The sequence below is a fragment of the Ursus arctos genome, unplaced genomic scaffold, assembly GCF_023065955.2.
Source record: "Ursus arctos isolate Adak ecotype North America unplaced genomic scaffold, UrsArc2.0 scaffold_19, whole genome shotgun sequence".
NCBI lineage: Eukaryota > Metazoa > Chordata > Mammalia > Carnivora > Ursidae > Ursus > Ursus arctos.
In genome coordinates, this window is record NW_026622863.1 from 28194538 (window position 1) to 28209889 (window position 15352).

General features: G+C 39.4%; 1 protein-coding gene across 1 annotated transcript in view; it reads right to left on the reverse strand.

Annotated features, from left to right (window-relative positions):
- Positions 1-14241, reverse strand: part of GLG1 (golgi glycoprotein 1) — a 145804-nt gene extending 131563 nt beyond the window's left edge. The window contains exon 1 of the mRNA XM_026495209.4: positions 13779-14241. Within this exon, the coding sequence (XP_026350994.1) occupies positions 13779-14219 (441 nt within the window). The 5' untranslated portion in view covers positions 14220-14241. The remainder of the gene's footprint in view (positions 1-13778) is intronic.
- Positions 14242-15352: the final 1111 nt, after the last annotated feature.

The window sequence follows — 15352 nt, forward strand, 5'->3', positions numbered from 1 at the left end:
AAAAAGCCTCAATAAAATACTTCCTACACATTGATCATACTGTGATATATAAAGTTTCAGAAGTAGGGCTGTTGGGTCAAAAGATACATACATATATTTACAATTTTAATAAATAATTCATGATCTCCTTTTCTAACAAATTCTCCCCACTCAATCCCATTTGATATGTCAGAAGTTAAAATTCAAGTGATGGTGATTTCTACTGCTGCTTATGAAGGATTAATTATTACAAGAACTGCCTCCATAGTAATTAACTACTGGACAAAATATATGAAATAATTTTCAGTAACTGGACAATAGGCAGCATGGCTTATGATCCCTAAGAGAAGGGAAACGAGGTGAACCTATGATTACCCCAACTTACTGTCTGGGGTTTCTAGGCTACAGCACAGAACAGGGGAGCCCAAACAGAATCTAGTATTCTCACTGAGAAGAGGAGAGAAATCAAAGTTCAATGGATTCAAGGTGGCTAGAACGTGCAAAATAGAGTGCTGGAAAAAAGAGCTACACAGAGAACCCAGGATATCTGCAGAGGGGATCCCCCGGAGTGTTGTCTTATCCTTTGCATGTGTGGTGGCAAAAAAACCACAAAAGCAAATAGACCAAATAATTCTTGATGCTTACACAAGGCACGGAGTAGTTCATTCCCACCAGCCTGAAAGGAGAGACCTCATATAAGTCAGGACATTGGGTACAATCCCAGAAGAGCCACATCTTAGTAGCAGAGTTAAATTAGGCACAGACTACAGGCTGCTCTGGACTTAACCTAACAAAACTTAAAAGCAAGCCTCAAAAGGCTCAAACTGATCTGCATATAACCTCTGTGCCAGGCAAAATCCAACATTCTTTAAAGGATTCAACAAAATTCAACACTCAAAGACATAAAATACATGGTGGCCAATATCCAATTAAAAACTGCCACACATGTAGGGGAGCCTGGGTGGCTCAGTTGTTTGAGCACCAGACTCAGTTTTGGCTGGGGTTATGATCTCAGGGGTTGTAAGCTGGAGGCCCACTCAGCAGGGATTCTGCTTCTCTCACTCTCTCTGCTCATGCAAGCACATGCTTTCTTTCTCTAAGATAAATAAATCTTAAAAAAAAAAAAAAAATACCACACATGCAAAGAAACGAGAATGTGACCATAAGAAGAAGAATTAATCAGTAGAAAAAGACCAAGAAATGACAACTGATGGAATTAGCAGATGAGGACCCTAAAAGAGCCATTATAAATACACTCAACACTGTAAAGGAAGGGGAGGGGAAAAGACTATAAAGAAAGTGGCACCTGGCTGGCTCAGTGATAGAGCATATGACTCTTTTTTTTTTTTAAAGATTTTATTTATTTATTTGACAGAGATAGAAACAGCCGGTGAGAGAGGGAACACAAGCAGGGGGAGTGTGAGAGGAAGAAGCAGGCTCATAGTGGAGGAGCCTGACGTGGGGCTCAATCCCATAACGCTGGGATCACGCCATGAGCTGAAGGCAGACGCTTAACCGCTGTGCCACCCAGGCGCCCCTGATAGAGCATATGACTCTTGATCTCAGGGTTGGGAGTTCAAGCCCCACATTGGGTGCAGAAATTACTTAAGGGGCGCCTGGGTGGCACAGCGGTTAATCGTCTGCCTTCGGCTCAGGGCGTGATCCCGGCATTCTGGGATCGAGCCCAACGTCAGGCTCCTCCGCTATGAGCCTGCTTCTTCTTCTCCCACTCCCTCTGCTTGTGTTCCCTCTCTCGCTGGCTGTCTCTATCTCTGTCAAATAAATAAATAAAATCTTTTAAAAAAAATTACTTAAAAATAAAGTGTTAAAAAAACAAATGGTACATTAACATAATAGAGAAATGGAATATATATACTTGTATTATATATATATAAAAGATATATATATATTTATATCATATATATAAAAGATCCAAATCAAACTTCTATAGATGAAAAATAAAATATTGAAAATAAAAAATACACTAGATGGCTTTAATAGCAGACTGAAAACCAAAGAAGAAAGGATCAATGAACCTAAAGACACAGCAACAGTAATTATCCAAAATGAAACAGAGTGGGGAAAGAAAACAATGGTCAGCAGGGAGGACAGCATGAAGAACATCTCCTCAAGACTTAAGACAATAGCAAGCAATTTAACCTATGTAAAATTAAAGCCCAGGAGAAGAGGCACAGAAAAACTATTTGAAGAAACAATGGCACATAATATATGTTCAAATATTGTTGACAGAGTTAAATAAAAATAGGAAAGTTTATAAAAAACAAAATAAAAATGTGTATGTAAATGTAAAAGTTATCAGAAAAGCAATGTGATAACACAGAAAGAGGCTTTACATTTAAAAAGATTTGGGTTGGAGTCTAAGCTCTTTTTTTTTTAATACTTATGTGATTGGGCAAATCACAATCCATCTGATTCCTTTTTTTAATCTGTAAAATAAGGCTGATATCTACTCTACCTACTGTATACTTTATCAAGAGCTACAAGTGACATAAAAAAGGGTTCCATAGGGGCGCCTGGGTGGCGCAGTTGTTAAGCGTCTGCCTTCGGCTCAGGGCGTGATCCCAGCGTTCTGGGATCGAGCCCCACATCAGGCTCCTCCGCTAGGAGCCTGCTTCTTCCTCTCCCACTCCCCCTGCTTGTGTTCCCTCTCTCGCTGGCTGTCTCTGTCAAATAAATAAATAAAATCTTTAAAAAAAAAAAAAAGGGTTCCATAAATCACATATTGGATAGCAACTTACTTGACTCAGATTAATTAGACTGTTAGGCCAACACTCATTTTTTAAAAAGCAAGTGTATTTGGGTAAGGTCCTTTTTGATATTTGCACCTGGTTTCACACTTCTACCACTGCAAGAGTTAAGTTTTTTGCAACACATTATATGAAACAAAACTCTCAAGTCACCTTTTTTATGCCAAATAATCTTGCTTATTAATTAATTAACCCATACAGTAAGTGCTCAGTAAATACTTTACAAATGATGAGTACACGTTTAAAATAACCTAGACTGGTTGTCTTCTTTTGGTCCTGGGGGCAGATAAACCAAGTAAAAAGCTCAGGGGAAAAACATCTCAGGGAGACTCCCAAGATGAAGCTCTCCACTAAAATGACAAATTCATCCTATCTCCTCACTCTTAACTGTTGATTTCAAGATGATACAAAAAAGTAAACAATGGAATTGCTGCAAATGGCGGATATTATTTACTCAAAATCTTAACTATTAGGTTGAACCATATGAAACTGCTGCTTTTCTAAGTCAAATATTACCAAATATTGGTAATTCTTCATTCAATCTAATAAAAACAATGTGGCCAGAAAACAATGCCTAAAGAAGAGCTGGAGTGGGAGAGGGACACTGGGTTATACAAAGGGAAAGATAGTGAACAATATGCTGGTGCAGAAAATTCCCAAATCACTGAATATAAAATCTTTACCAACAAATATTATTTACACAAAAACTCTGTAAACTCACAAGCTGTAAGGTGATGCTCTCTGGAAGCCTGTACCACTACACCACCTATGGGGAGAGTGGGGGACACGGAACAGCAGGATGTTGCATGAGCTAGCAGGAGGCAGAGCTGGAGGAGGAGGCAGAGATCATGGCACTAAAGAATGTAAATCTGTCTCCATAAGAAGGGAAAGAATCACACCAATCTCTTCTGATTTCTGTTCTCACTGTTCTAATTTCTCCTATTTTAGATACACTTTCAAGGTGGAAATCAATATACAATAGTATAATTTCTTGAAACTTCTTATAATAATAAAACAACAACCACCAGACACACCAAAAACTTTTATCAATACACATGGCAAACAGTGAGGTCCCAATAGATCAAATCAGTTTTAATAATATGAGACTGTAGAATTTTAACTGTGTCAGAACTATTCAAAACTAACTCTGCTACCTAATTACCTCAGAAAGAAGGCTTGCATTCTGTAAATACTTTGTACTATCCTTAATGTATGATTAATTTTTGTATTTATATTTTAATATAGATTGCTCATAGCCCAGAGAATGTTCCAACCTTAAGAATATCAAAGTCCTGACATATTACTTTCCCTCTGAAAAGCTGCCAATCTTCAGGAAAATTTCAGTGATTTTTATATTTATCTGGTTTTATAAAATAGGGAAAAAGAATCAATGCCTTCTTTTTCTCAACTAATAAAAAACTGTGTTCTTAGTCATTTCATTCTACAGAGGGAGGATCTGCGTTAAGTAATGCTGTCTTCAGAATAGAAGAACTAATTCTTTTCCTCTTCTATTTAAGAACGGGACTTTCCTTTGTCTGACAGGCTGTATATTCCAAATTTAGGCATCATTTAGGCCAAGAGAATTAAAGAACATTTGGCAGAACTGAATTCCTTTACCCAGAGAATTCACTCCTTTGCACTCCATAATCTCAAAGTGCACACATTTTAAATACTCAGTAAAGACTCTAAATGTTCTCAGGGCGCCTGGCTGGCTCAGTCAGAAGAGCATCCGACTACTGATCTCAGGGTCGTGAGTTCAAGCCCCACATTGCGTGTAAATATTACTTAAAAAAAAAAAAAAAATCCTGAAAGAAAACTAAAAAAAAAAAAAAAAAAAAAAAAAGACTATAAATGTTCTTAACCTTACTCTTCAAATAAGTTCAACTAAAGTTTTCACTAAGGAGTCTAGGAAGTTATTATATAAAAGGTGTGGCATATTACATTCACTTCACATTTCTCTTAACACAGTGAACACAAAACCTTATCTTGAATGATTTCATCTGCAACAACAAAGAGAAAGGGAAAGGAAAGACCATTTATGGGCAAATGCAATTTGATGCATGGTCTACATATTTTAAAAAATTTTATCCTCACCATAACCCTGTGGGAGTGGGTTTCATATCTCAGTTTTATAGATAAGAAAATTGAAGGTTGAAAAGAGTAATTTGTCCAAGGTCACAGTAAGTGGTAAGTGAGCTGGGATTTGAATCCAGGACTGTAATTCTGATTTTTATTTCTTGTATTAAATAGGTGTGCTCAGTAGATGGTACTAATTAACAGAAGGCAGATTTGTTCATGATTAAAACCCTCCACTACATCCCCTTCTTCCTCCTTGAAGTTTCTGTCCACTTCAATTATTTATCACATTATAAAACTGATTTGGACAGTGCAGGAACTTTGGGGATTCTGTTGACTTGCAGGCTCTTTCTAGTTTAAACTTAAGTTACAAAAGAAACCTTCCTGGATACCTTCTGTATTTTTCTTTAATCATTATTTTTTTTCTTTCCTTCTTTCTTGTTGTTACTTTGCATTTGAATTGATTTATAGCTTGTATGCACATTCTCCTAGTTAATTTTTCTCCCACATCATTTCAATTCACTGTTTATCTTACTTATCATCCTAAATATATATCGCATTTGTTATTTTTAAGGAACACAAAAACAATTTAAGAGTTTGTTCTATTTTACAAGTGTATAGATCCAGGAATTCAGGATAGTACCCGTTTTCACTGACTCCTCCCCCTACAGAGTTATACATGTTACTCAAGTCTTCGTTAGGAGAACGTACTATAAATACTATGCAATCAATCTAACATAATTTTCTAATTTCAGTAAAATTATTAAAGCTGAATAAAAATGGATGCCTGGTTCTCTTAATTCATTGTTTTTAGATTCCAGTCCACACTTCTTGTTCCTCCACACTCTATTTTAATGCAGATACAAGAGTTAGCAACTGGCACAGTTCTGAGGGCCATCACTTGAGATTCCTTTCTAAGTTTCCAATTTCTATAAGTCAACCAAATAAAGCTGAACCACTTACTGACTTCCGGTTTTATGAGTATTGCTCTTTTCAAGTTGAAGGAGCACCCCTTACAACTCATAAATTAGGCATGGGGATGATGCCAGATCAGGAGGCATTTTAAGGTAGCTAAATTAAGAATTTCATGATATGGGAGCGCCTGGCTGGCTCAGTCAGTACAGCATGCAACTCCTGATCTCAGGGTGGTATTCAAGACCCACGGTGGGTGCAGAGATTACTGAAAAATAAAATCTTCCAAAAAAAAAAAAAAAAAGAATTTCATGATATGAACAATCAACTTAAGAAGAATGGAAAGTACTCACAAGCTTTTTTCTGATCCTCCCAACCACTTCCTCTAGCATATGCCCTAGCACTTCATTTATCCTTCGTTTATGGTACTTACTATTTTATAACTTATATTAATAATTTTTAGTAAAGATCTCTTTTTCTTCTTCCAGATCGGTGCTGTCCATTAGAAATCAAATGTAAACCACATCTATTATTTATGTTTTCTAGTAGTCATATAAAAAAATAAAAAGTAAAATTGACTTTAATAATGTATTTAACTCAATATATCCAAAATAATGCCATTTAAACATGTAATCAATATAAAAAATTAATGAGATATCTTACACTTGTTTTTTTTGTACCAAGTCTTTAAAAATGAAGTGTGTCTTTTACACTCACAGCACATCCCAATTCAGACTATTCATGTTTCAAATGCTCAACAGCTACATAGAGCTGGTGACTACCACACTGGACTACCACAGGGATCGAAGAGGAATGAGCTATTTTGTAGTTGGACAGACTTGCTTTCAAATCTTAATTCTACCACTTACTGGCCCTGAGGCAGTCTCCTCACTAAATAATAATAATAATAGTAATAATAATAATAATATATCTCTAATAGGATTAAATGAGATATAGTGCCTAGAAAACATCTGGTCCCTTAGCACAGGGCACACAGAAAGCCTTCAATAAATGCTAACTAGTATCATGTATTTATATCATCTAACACTAAGCACAGTGTCTTACACATAGTAGGTATTCAATAAATGTTTGCTTAAGGAAGAAAAATTAATTTGCATGACATCCTATAAGCCATTTTAACTGCTTAGTTTTCAAATATTTAAGTATCTTATATAAACAGGTGAAGATTTTTTTTTTTTTTTGATTGTTGCTGACTAAATTGGTTTTGAACACATTAGGAGAAATGTACAGAAGAGAAATGTACCATTTCATCTTTTGGACTGTTCAAGTATTTTTATTTTCTTCCAAAGAACAATGAATTATTAAGCAACTATACACTATTAAGCACTCTATTAACAGACTTCTTAGAAAAGTATTTCTCATCAATGACAGTGGAATTTTACAAGTAACTCTCAATCAGTATTTTTATCTGAGGTTGGAATAAAAACACATCCCATTTCTGGGCTTTACTTGGAGAACAAGCTAGTGGTACATCTAAGACCCTTTATAATCTGGACTCTGAAAAAATTCTCAAACTCTATTTTAGTTGGTACAACCCCCTAAATTTTTTAAAGTATCTCCCCTTTTCACCTGTGCTTTTTTCATTCTCTTGCACATAACTGTATTCTTACAGATCACAGAATCACGAAGTATCAAAGCTAGAAGGATCTTAAGAGATAATCCAGTCCTGGTATTTTCCAAAGCAGGTACCATAGAAGGTAAGAAAGATAATTTCAGATGGTGTTAGTACTGTATACTTTAATGGCCATATATTTTGTTTAATGTATATTAGAAAAATATAAGTAGCACATCAAACTCAAGAATTCATGTATATCTTTACTTATGACATGGTTGAACAGTCACAACTTAAGGGAGAAAAAAACTTTTAAGCTAAGAGTAGCAAAGCCGGATTCTATTCAAGTCTAAATCCTAATTTTGTGCTCTTTTCATTGCCCTGAACAATTTACTGTCTGGATGGCACCAAGGGATTAACACTCTCTTATATAACTGTTTCTTGATCACAATCTCATTTATCAAACCAACTATAAGCAGTGGTAGTGTCTTAAAGCACTAGTGTTCTTTCATAATAAAAGATCAATAATGCCTTGATTTTGTGGTTAGATTGCTTCCAACCACTGAGAGTTAGCACTGGAGGAAATTCCACGTTGGCTCAAACAAAACAATCGTAGCATATCCTAAAGCCAAACAACGTTTGGATTAATTGCCATTTGCATTAGTCCTATCACTATTTCCATCCATGAATGAATGAGGAATCAGGAGATGGTATACTTATAAATCCTAAAAACTATACAACATATACATAGAGAATATAGGAAACTTGTACAAGTTAAATAACAGGGATCTTACTGGGTGCCTGGGCAGTGCAGTCGGTTAAGCATCCAACTCTTGGCTTCCGCTCAGTCATGATCTCAGGGTTGTGAGACCAAGCCCCATGTAGGGCTCTGTGCTGAGAGCAAAGTCTGCTTAAGACTCTCCCTGTGTTCCTCCCTCCTGCTTGTGCTCGTGCTTTCTCTAATAAATAAGTCTTTGGAAACTGTACTATTACCCAAACCTCTCATTTAGTACATGAGGAAACCAGAACTCAAAGTGGTAAAAAGACCTGCCCAGTCATATGGTTAGCTAATGGCAGTGCCAGCTCTAGTCCTAGCTCACTCTTTGTGCTGTTCCACGGATTCAGTACCAACAGTAGGGAAATATATCTAAATTCTTCCATTATACTAGTACAAATCCTGCTTCAGGTAAGATGGGATTTGAAAATCTTTTCATTAAGCAGAAATTCTGCTCATGATGGGCTCAAACTAGAAATTAAATTAACTTTGTCTAATAATGCTGGTCTGTCTCCCTGAGAAATCTACAATATTCGAGTGCATGGGAGCTGTTGCTACCCAATTGTTCTCGGTAGTAAAGAAATAGAGGATTCTAATTCCAGGCAACTCTTTTCATTTTGTGTCCATTTCTGAACACCTGGCATTCTCAACAGTCACATACTAATTTCCCTAGCTGCAACCATCCATGGTGGATTGCAAAGTGTATGACTTTGAAGTCAAAGAGAACATGCTGAATACCAGGTCTACCACTTAGGACATAACATCAGACAAATTACTTCATCTCTCTGAGCCTATTTCTCAACTAAGGTAATAAGACGTTCACCCTCACAGGACTACCCAGAATATTAAATGAGATAATATAGATGGTGCAAAACATGATCTTGTACTGTTAAATGGAAGGTTAAGAACAGAGTAGAAGCACCTGGCTGCCTCAGCTGAAAAAGTGTGAGACTCTTGATCTCGGGGTTGTAAGTTCGAGCCCCATGTTGGGTGTAGAGATTACTGAAAAATAAAAATCTTCAAAAATAAAAAAAAAATTTAAAGAATAGAGTAATAAAAATGCTCACATGGAGTTTGAAAGTGGGTTTACAGTCTGTAATGTTTATTTATTTTTTTTTTAATTTTTATTTTTATTATTTTTTTAAGATTTTATTTATTTATTTATTTGACAGAGAGAGACAGCCAGCGAGAGAGGGAACACAAGCAGGGGGAGTGGGAGAGGAAGAAGCAGGCTCCCAGTGGAGGAGCCTGATGCGGGGCTCGATCCCAGAACGCCGGGATCACGCCCTGAGCCGAAGGCAGACGCTTAACCACTGCGCCACCCAGGCGCCCCAACAGTCTGTAATGTTTAAATGTTAATTGTTGTTTAATATGTAAAATAGTACATCTTAAATATCTGCATTTGTTTTATTTTTTGAAGTCCTTATCAAAGAAACACAATGAGGTAGCTAGAAAGTGAAATGGAAAAAAAGAAAGAAAGTGAAATGATATATGTCTGGGACTTGCTTTAAAATATGCCAGTCTCCCAACTCCTGTGCCAAATGAACAAAAAACGTAGAGATAGTTGAAGCTGGGTGATGTATCCATGGAGAATCACCATACTATTCACTTCTGTGCATGCTTGAAATGTTCCATATTAGAAAGTTTTTTGTTTTAAAACCTAACAAAAACAGGGGCGCCAGGGTGGCTCAGTCATTTAAGCATCTGCCTTCTGCTCAGGTCAAGATCCCAGGATTCTGGGATCGAGCCCTGCCCGCATCGGGGGCTTTTCCACTCTCTTCCCCACTCTTGCTCTTTCTTGCTATCTCTTTCTCCCAAATAAATAAAATCTTAAAAAAATAAAAATAAAAATGTTAAAAAAATAAAAAAACCTAACAAAAACAAACATTAAAAAAAAAAACCCTAAGAAAAACTATGCACTTCAGTAATAAACTTTTCCCAAGAAACCAATGTCTCCATCTGAAACTTCTTTAAAAAAAAAAAAAAAAAAAGATTTTATTTATTTATTTGACAGAGAGAGAGGCAGCGAGAGAGGGAACACAAGCAGGGGGAGTGGGAGAGGAAGAAGCAGGCTCCCAGCAGTGGAGCCTGATATGGGGCTCGATCCCAGAACTCTGGGATCATGCCCTGAGCCAAAGGCAGACACTTAAGGACTGAGCCACTCAGGCGCCCCCCATCTAAAACTTCTAAACACAAGATAATACCAGTCATTTCAGCCAAAAATATATAAAGTATTTTAAAATTACTCTCAACATAAAGCATGTTTTATCTCTTTATTAAATATTAACTACAAAGCAGTACCTCTCTTTCTTTGGTATTATTATTCCTCTACCTGGTAGAATAGCCCAGGGTACATTTTTCCTTTTCCCTTTTATATATTCTTGTTCTATTTTTTATGACTAGCACTACTACTAGTTCTATATGTATACATATGTATGTAACCTAACATACATAAGTATACATAACACATATAACATACACACACACACAACCAGGACTACTATCCCGTCATTACTACCATTACATGTACTATTTAATAGTGGACCCACTGGGTATACTTGACCTTTTAAAAAGCATGACTCATCTGACAGGGTTCAAAAAAAAAAAAAAAATCCCTCACATAACACATAACCTTCAAAATAGCAGCCAAAGTGACTGAGGAAAAGCTGTGACCTATAGTCTATATGCAGGTTTACTGTAGTTTACAGTTAGATATTTAATTTGTTGGCATATGATACATTAGACAAACTGAAAGTATCAGTAGAAATTATTTTAAAATATCTTCAAATCAAGTTTGTAAGTGAATTACCACATAACCTTGAACACTACAATAAAGAAAATCTTAAAATATTTGAGCTTAAGACTTAACACTATATACCCCCATGCTGTTTCAAAATAAAAATGTTTACTACCATTTAAATACTCACAATACTTTGCCTTTCCATAATTCTAATAGCAAGTACACAGAAAACAGTCTTCTCCAAATCTGTATCCAAAAGGATAAAGAAGGAAACAAAAAAAAAAAAAACAAAGAAAACCCAAAGGGATAAAGCAGCACATTATATCAACTTCCTATCAAATAGTACTACTTACCAAAAGCAAATACAAAACATGTTCCATAATTTCACTTCAAGAGTGCCTAGGCAGTTTCTTTAATTCAGGTATGCTCTTTCAAACACATAAATCAGATTTAACTAATTCTCAAACTAAGTGGATTAAAATGTTCTTTTGCTGTCTTTAAAGTAAAGAAAAAGTAGTTTAAAAATAGCTCCATCTCCAGAAGCTTGGCAGGCTCGGTCCCTAGAGCATGCAACTCTTGATCTCAGGGTTGTGAGTTTGAGCCCCCCGTTGGGTATGGAGCCTACTTAAAAATTAAAAAAAAGAAAGAGGGGCGCCTGGGTGGCGCAGTCGTTAAGCGTCTGCCTTCGGCTCAGGGCGTGGTCCCGGAGCCGCGGGATCGAGCCCCACATCAGGCTCCTCCGCTGGGAGCCTGCTTCTCCCTCTCCCACTCCCTCTGCTTGTGTTCCCTCTCTCGCTGGCTGACTCTCTCTCTGTCAAATAAATAAATAAATAAATAAATAAAATCTTGAAAGAAAGAAAGGAAGAAAGAAAGAAAAGAAAAGAGAAAATAGTTGGACCTCCCGAAAAATATACACAGTTGTTCATGGTATTCTTTTTGCAACTTTTATGTATATAAAATTAGAGGAAAATTAACTAAAATGTAAATTTGGAAAGCCCTGCTCCCCAGAATAGCCCCCTCCAATTTACATGACACTTTTTCTTCCTCTGGAGCATAAAACTGACTTCATTAGTTTATTCATCCTCAATGTGTTGGCAATATTTACTGAGTCTCAGCACTGAATCAGGTACTCTGGAAAGTTACAAAGGAAATAGACGACCCAGTAACTACCCTCAAAGAGTTTATACATCATCTCCATTAAGGAGGAAAAACTTAGTTACTGAAACAGTATCTTTGCTGAGATTCTTACAGTCAAATGTGGAGCAGGGACTCCATTTTCAAGCCAGGTTCTTTGCACTAAGTAATGCAAGACAGTACGCAGAAAATTAAACAGACTCCAAAAGTGGTCAAATCTGTTATTTATGGATTACATATGCTGCTACACACTTCTGCACAACAAAGAAAGCCTGCTCCTGAGTGTGGAGGTTTTCAAATGTCCCTAATGCACACAAAGAAAGAGACGTGTACTCCAAGCATGGGCCACTTTCTGCCACTTTCCCTAATAACATCCTATTTCTGCCACAAACCACTAAGAAAGTGGTCACCAATATTAGGGTCTTACTCTGAGGGAACAACATCAATTATACATCCTCAAAGACCAAACAGACAATTCCAAAAAGCCTGACAGTTAAGAATCCCAGCTGTATCTACTAGAAAAGTAGCTGAAGAATAAAGAATAACAATGGATTTTCCTTCTAGTCTTCAAGTTGTAGATGAGAAGTCATCTGCGGCCCCACCATTTCTGTTAGCTCAGGTAATTTCCTTTCTCTCTGTCTTCTGATTATGTATGTCTTTTCCTCTTGTGAATTACTCTGTACAGAATACTAGAGCAGGTATCACAGTGGGATGGGGGGGTGGGTTGGGGGGCGTACTGCCAAGACTAGCAATTTTCTACAAACCAGTGATCTTCCCATGATCATGAACACCTTAGACAATTCTGATGATACAATTTCCCAAACAAAACTGTATCAAGCAGCAGTTTCATTCTATTTGTCAACCTTTAGGTCTAATTCTATACAGCTAAACCTTAAAAACAAACAAACAAAAAACAACAACACAAAACCCACAACCCTAGCAGATTTGCTCCCAAACTTTGAGAATTGTCAAATATGTCTGCAATATTAAATCTAGAGAAGACATGTCAGTTAACTGACTCACATTAAAGAATATCAAATCTAGACTTCATTAAAAGAGACTACTAAAATCATATTCAGACGTCAGAAAGGCAAGATCCCACAACCCAGTCACAAACACTGTATAGGTATTACAGCTTCGACTGCTGTCCCAACTTTCCAAGCTTTGGGACGCTAATTTACTTGGAGTAATAGCTTAAACTTGAGATTCACTACAAATTGATCAAAAGAAATTAAGAAAAAAAAAGACATACATTAGTTTCAACATCCTATTGATAAGAGGAATTTGAGAGTTATAAAAGAATGGGGTAAAGACGGTAAATTCGGTATTGACTACAATACACATCAGAACAGAACCTGAGTTACCTAAACAAACCTTATCTACTGCCAATAAACAGACCATTTCTTAACAGCTTAAGTACGCCAACCATTTTTTCATGTTTAAAACGGCTGCTACGAACTGTCCAAGTCGAAACAAATAGCCAAATTCTAAGCAGGTCTTCGGCGAGGAGCTACTGTGCTTAAGAGCATCACACAAAAGACCGGAGCAAACATAAACACGCTCTGGGCCTTCGCAGACAGCGGCCAGGAGCCAGGGTCTGAGTCCCAGACCCCCGCACCAGGGAGGGAATGAGGGATGGGGGGTGGGGTCCTCTTCTCGGAATGCGCCGGGGAGCTAGTTACGGACGGGGAGGGAAGGAGCGAGCAAAGCACAGAGGAGGGGAGAGAGAAGCAGCGGACCGGCGTCAGCGGCTTCCAAGGCCGGCAACACCCTCGGGCCCGCACCAGGCCTGGCCCTCCCGGCCCCGTCCCGCCTCCTCACCTCCCTCACGTCCTGCAAGCACTCCAGCACCGCCAGGTTGTTGCTCCAGGTGTGCTTGGGACACACACGGGTCACGTCCTCCCTGCAGGACTCTTCCTCCGCCAGCTTCCAGCCCCCGCCAGCCCCGCCTGGCCCCGCTCCTCCCCGCCGGGCCGGAGGCCCACCCGCCGGGAAAGGCGGCTGCGGCGGCTGCGGCGGTTGCTGCGGCTGCTGCTGCTGGTGCTGGAGCTGAGGTGACTGAGGCAGCTGGAGCAGCGGCTGACCCGCCGGCCCGCCGCCTCCAGTCTGCCCTACAAAGGACGGAAAGTTGGCCCCCGGGCCCTGGCCCTGGCTGTGGCCGCCCTGGCCCGGGAGTTTCTGGGCCCCGGCCGCCGCGAGCAGCAGCAGCTGCAGCGCCGCCGACAAGCGGAACATCCTCCGTACACGTCCACACGCCGCCATCTTGGGTCCGCGGCGAGCTCGACGCACCCGCCGGCGCCGCGTATTTAAATGAGGGGGCGGGGACGCGGGCGGGGCCCGGCGGGGCCAGCCCGAGCCCCTCCCCGTCCGGCGCCGACCCGCGAGCGGGGAGCCGAGCCCTGGAAGACGCTGCGCCTGAAATGGCCCACGCCCTAGGCCCGGGAGGCTCTTTGCCGGGGGAATTGCTGGAGCTCCTTAAAAAGCCTGGGCTGGGCGGCTTTGCTTCATTCCCTTGGTTGTCGTCACAGAAAAATAAAAGGGAATTGGGATAGCCACAACCAAGATGGCCGGTGGAGTATGTCGCGTGTTTAGTGACTGGGGGGAAAAAACAAAAAAACTTTGTGTGTAGAGGTGAACTTTACACGGTCAGGTGTATTCCGAAATCTAAGAGCCTCTTCTTGCATCTCTCCCTGCTGCTTTCCCCCTGCCTCAGAATCTTTCTTACCAGGGAAGAAGGCAGCCTTGAATAATGGTTAGGAGCACAGGTTCCGGGAAAAGGAAAGACCCGGTAATGGTTATAAGCCTTGCTCCCCTGCAGACTGGGCAAGTCGTTTAACATTCTGAGTCTTATTCTTCTTGTCCCATGACGAGAAGGAGGAGCTCTAATGTGAAATGTAATTGTGAAGATTAGAAAAAATAATAAGGAAATTGCCTGGCCCACAATCTAGAACTCAAAAAGTTGTAGCCAATATTAATAAACAGGGAAGCCTTTTGTGCCAGAGTCCCGATTGTAGAACAGAACCTAACCTCGTGTTTAAAGGAGGAGAAGAAAATAACAAACCAGGTCTTTGAGGTCTCAGGTTAAGTCTGTGCCTGGGGGAACGGTTTTTGCTGACCTGCAGGCAGCATCTTCAGCACATTAGGCAGGGACTGGTGGTTTCACTTCACACCCGTGTCCCCTCCCTCTCCTTAGGAGAGATGGTACCTTCACATCCACTGTCGTTTGGCTTTGTATCAGGCCTGGGTTGGACTCTAATTCAACTGAGGAATGGCACAGAGATGGTAACAAGTTCTGCACAGCAGGGTTAAATGACCTGCCCAGCATGAACTCTGCCAGCCTGGGACTAGGGTCCTTGGGGCTTCCCAGTGCCGTGGTGCACTTTTATCCCACTCTA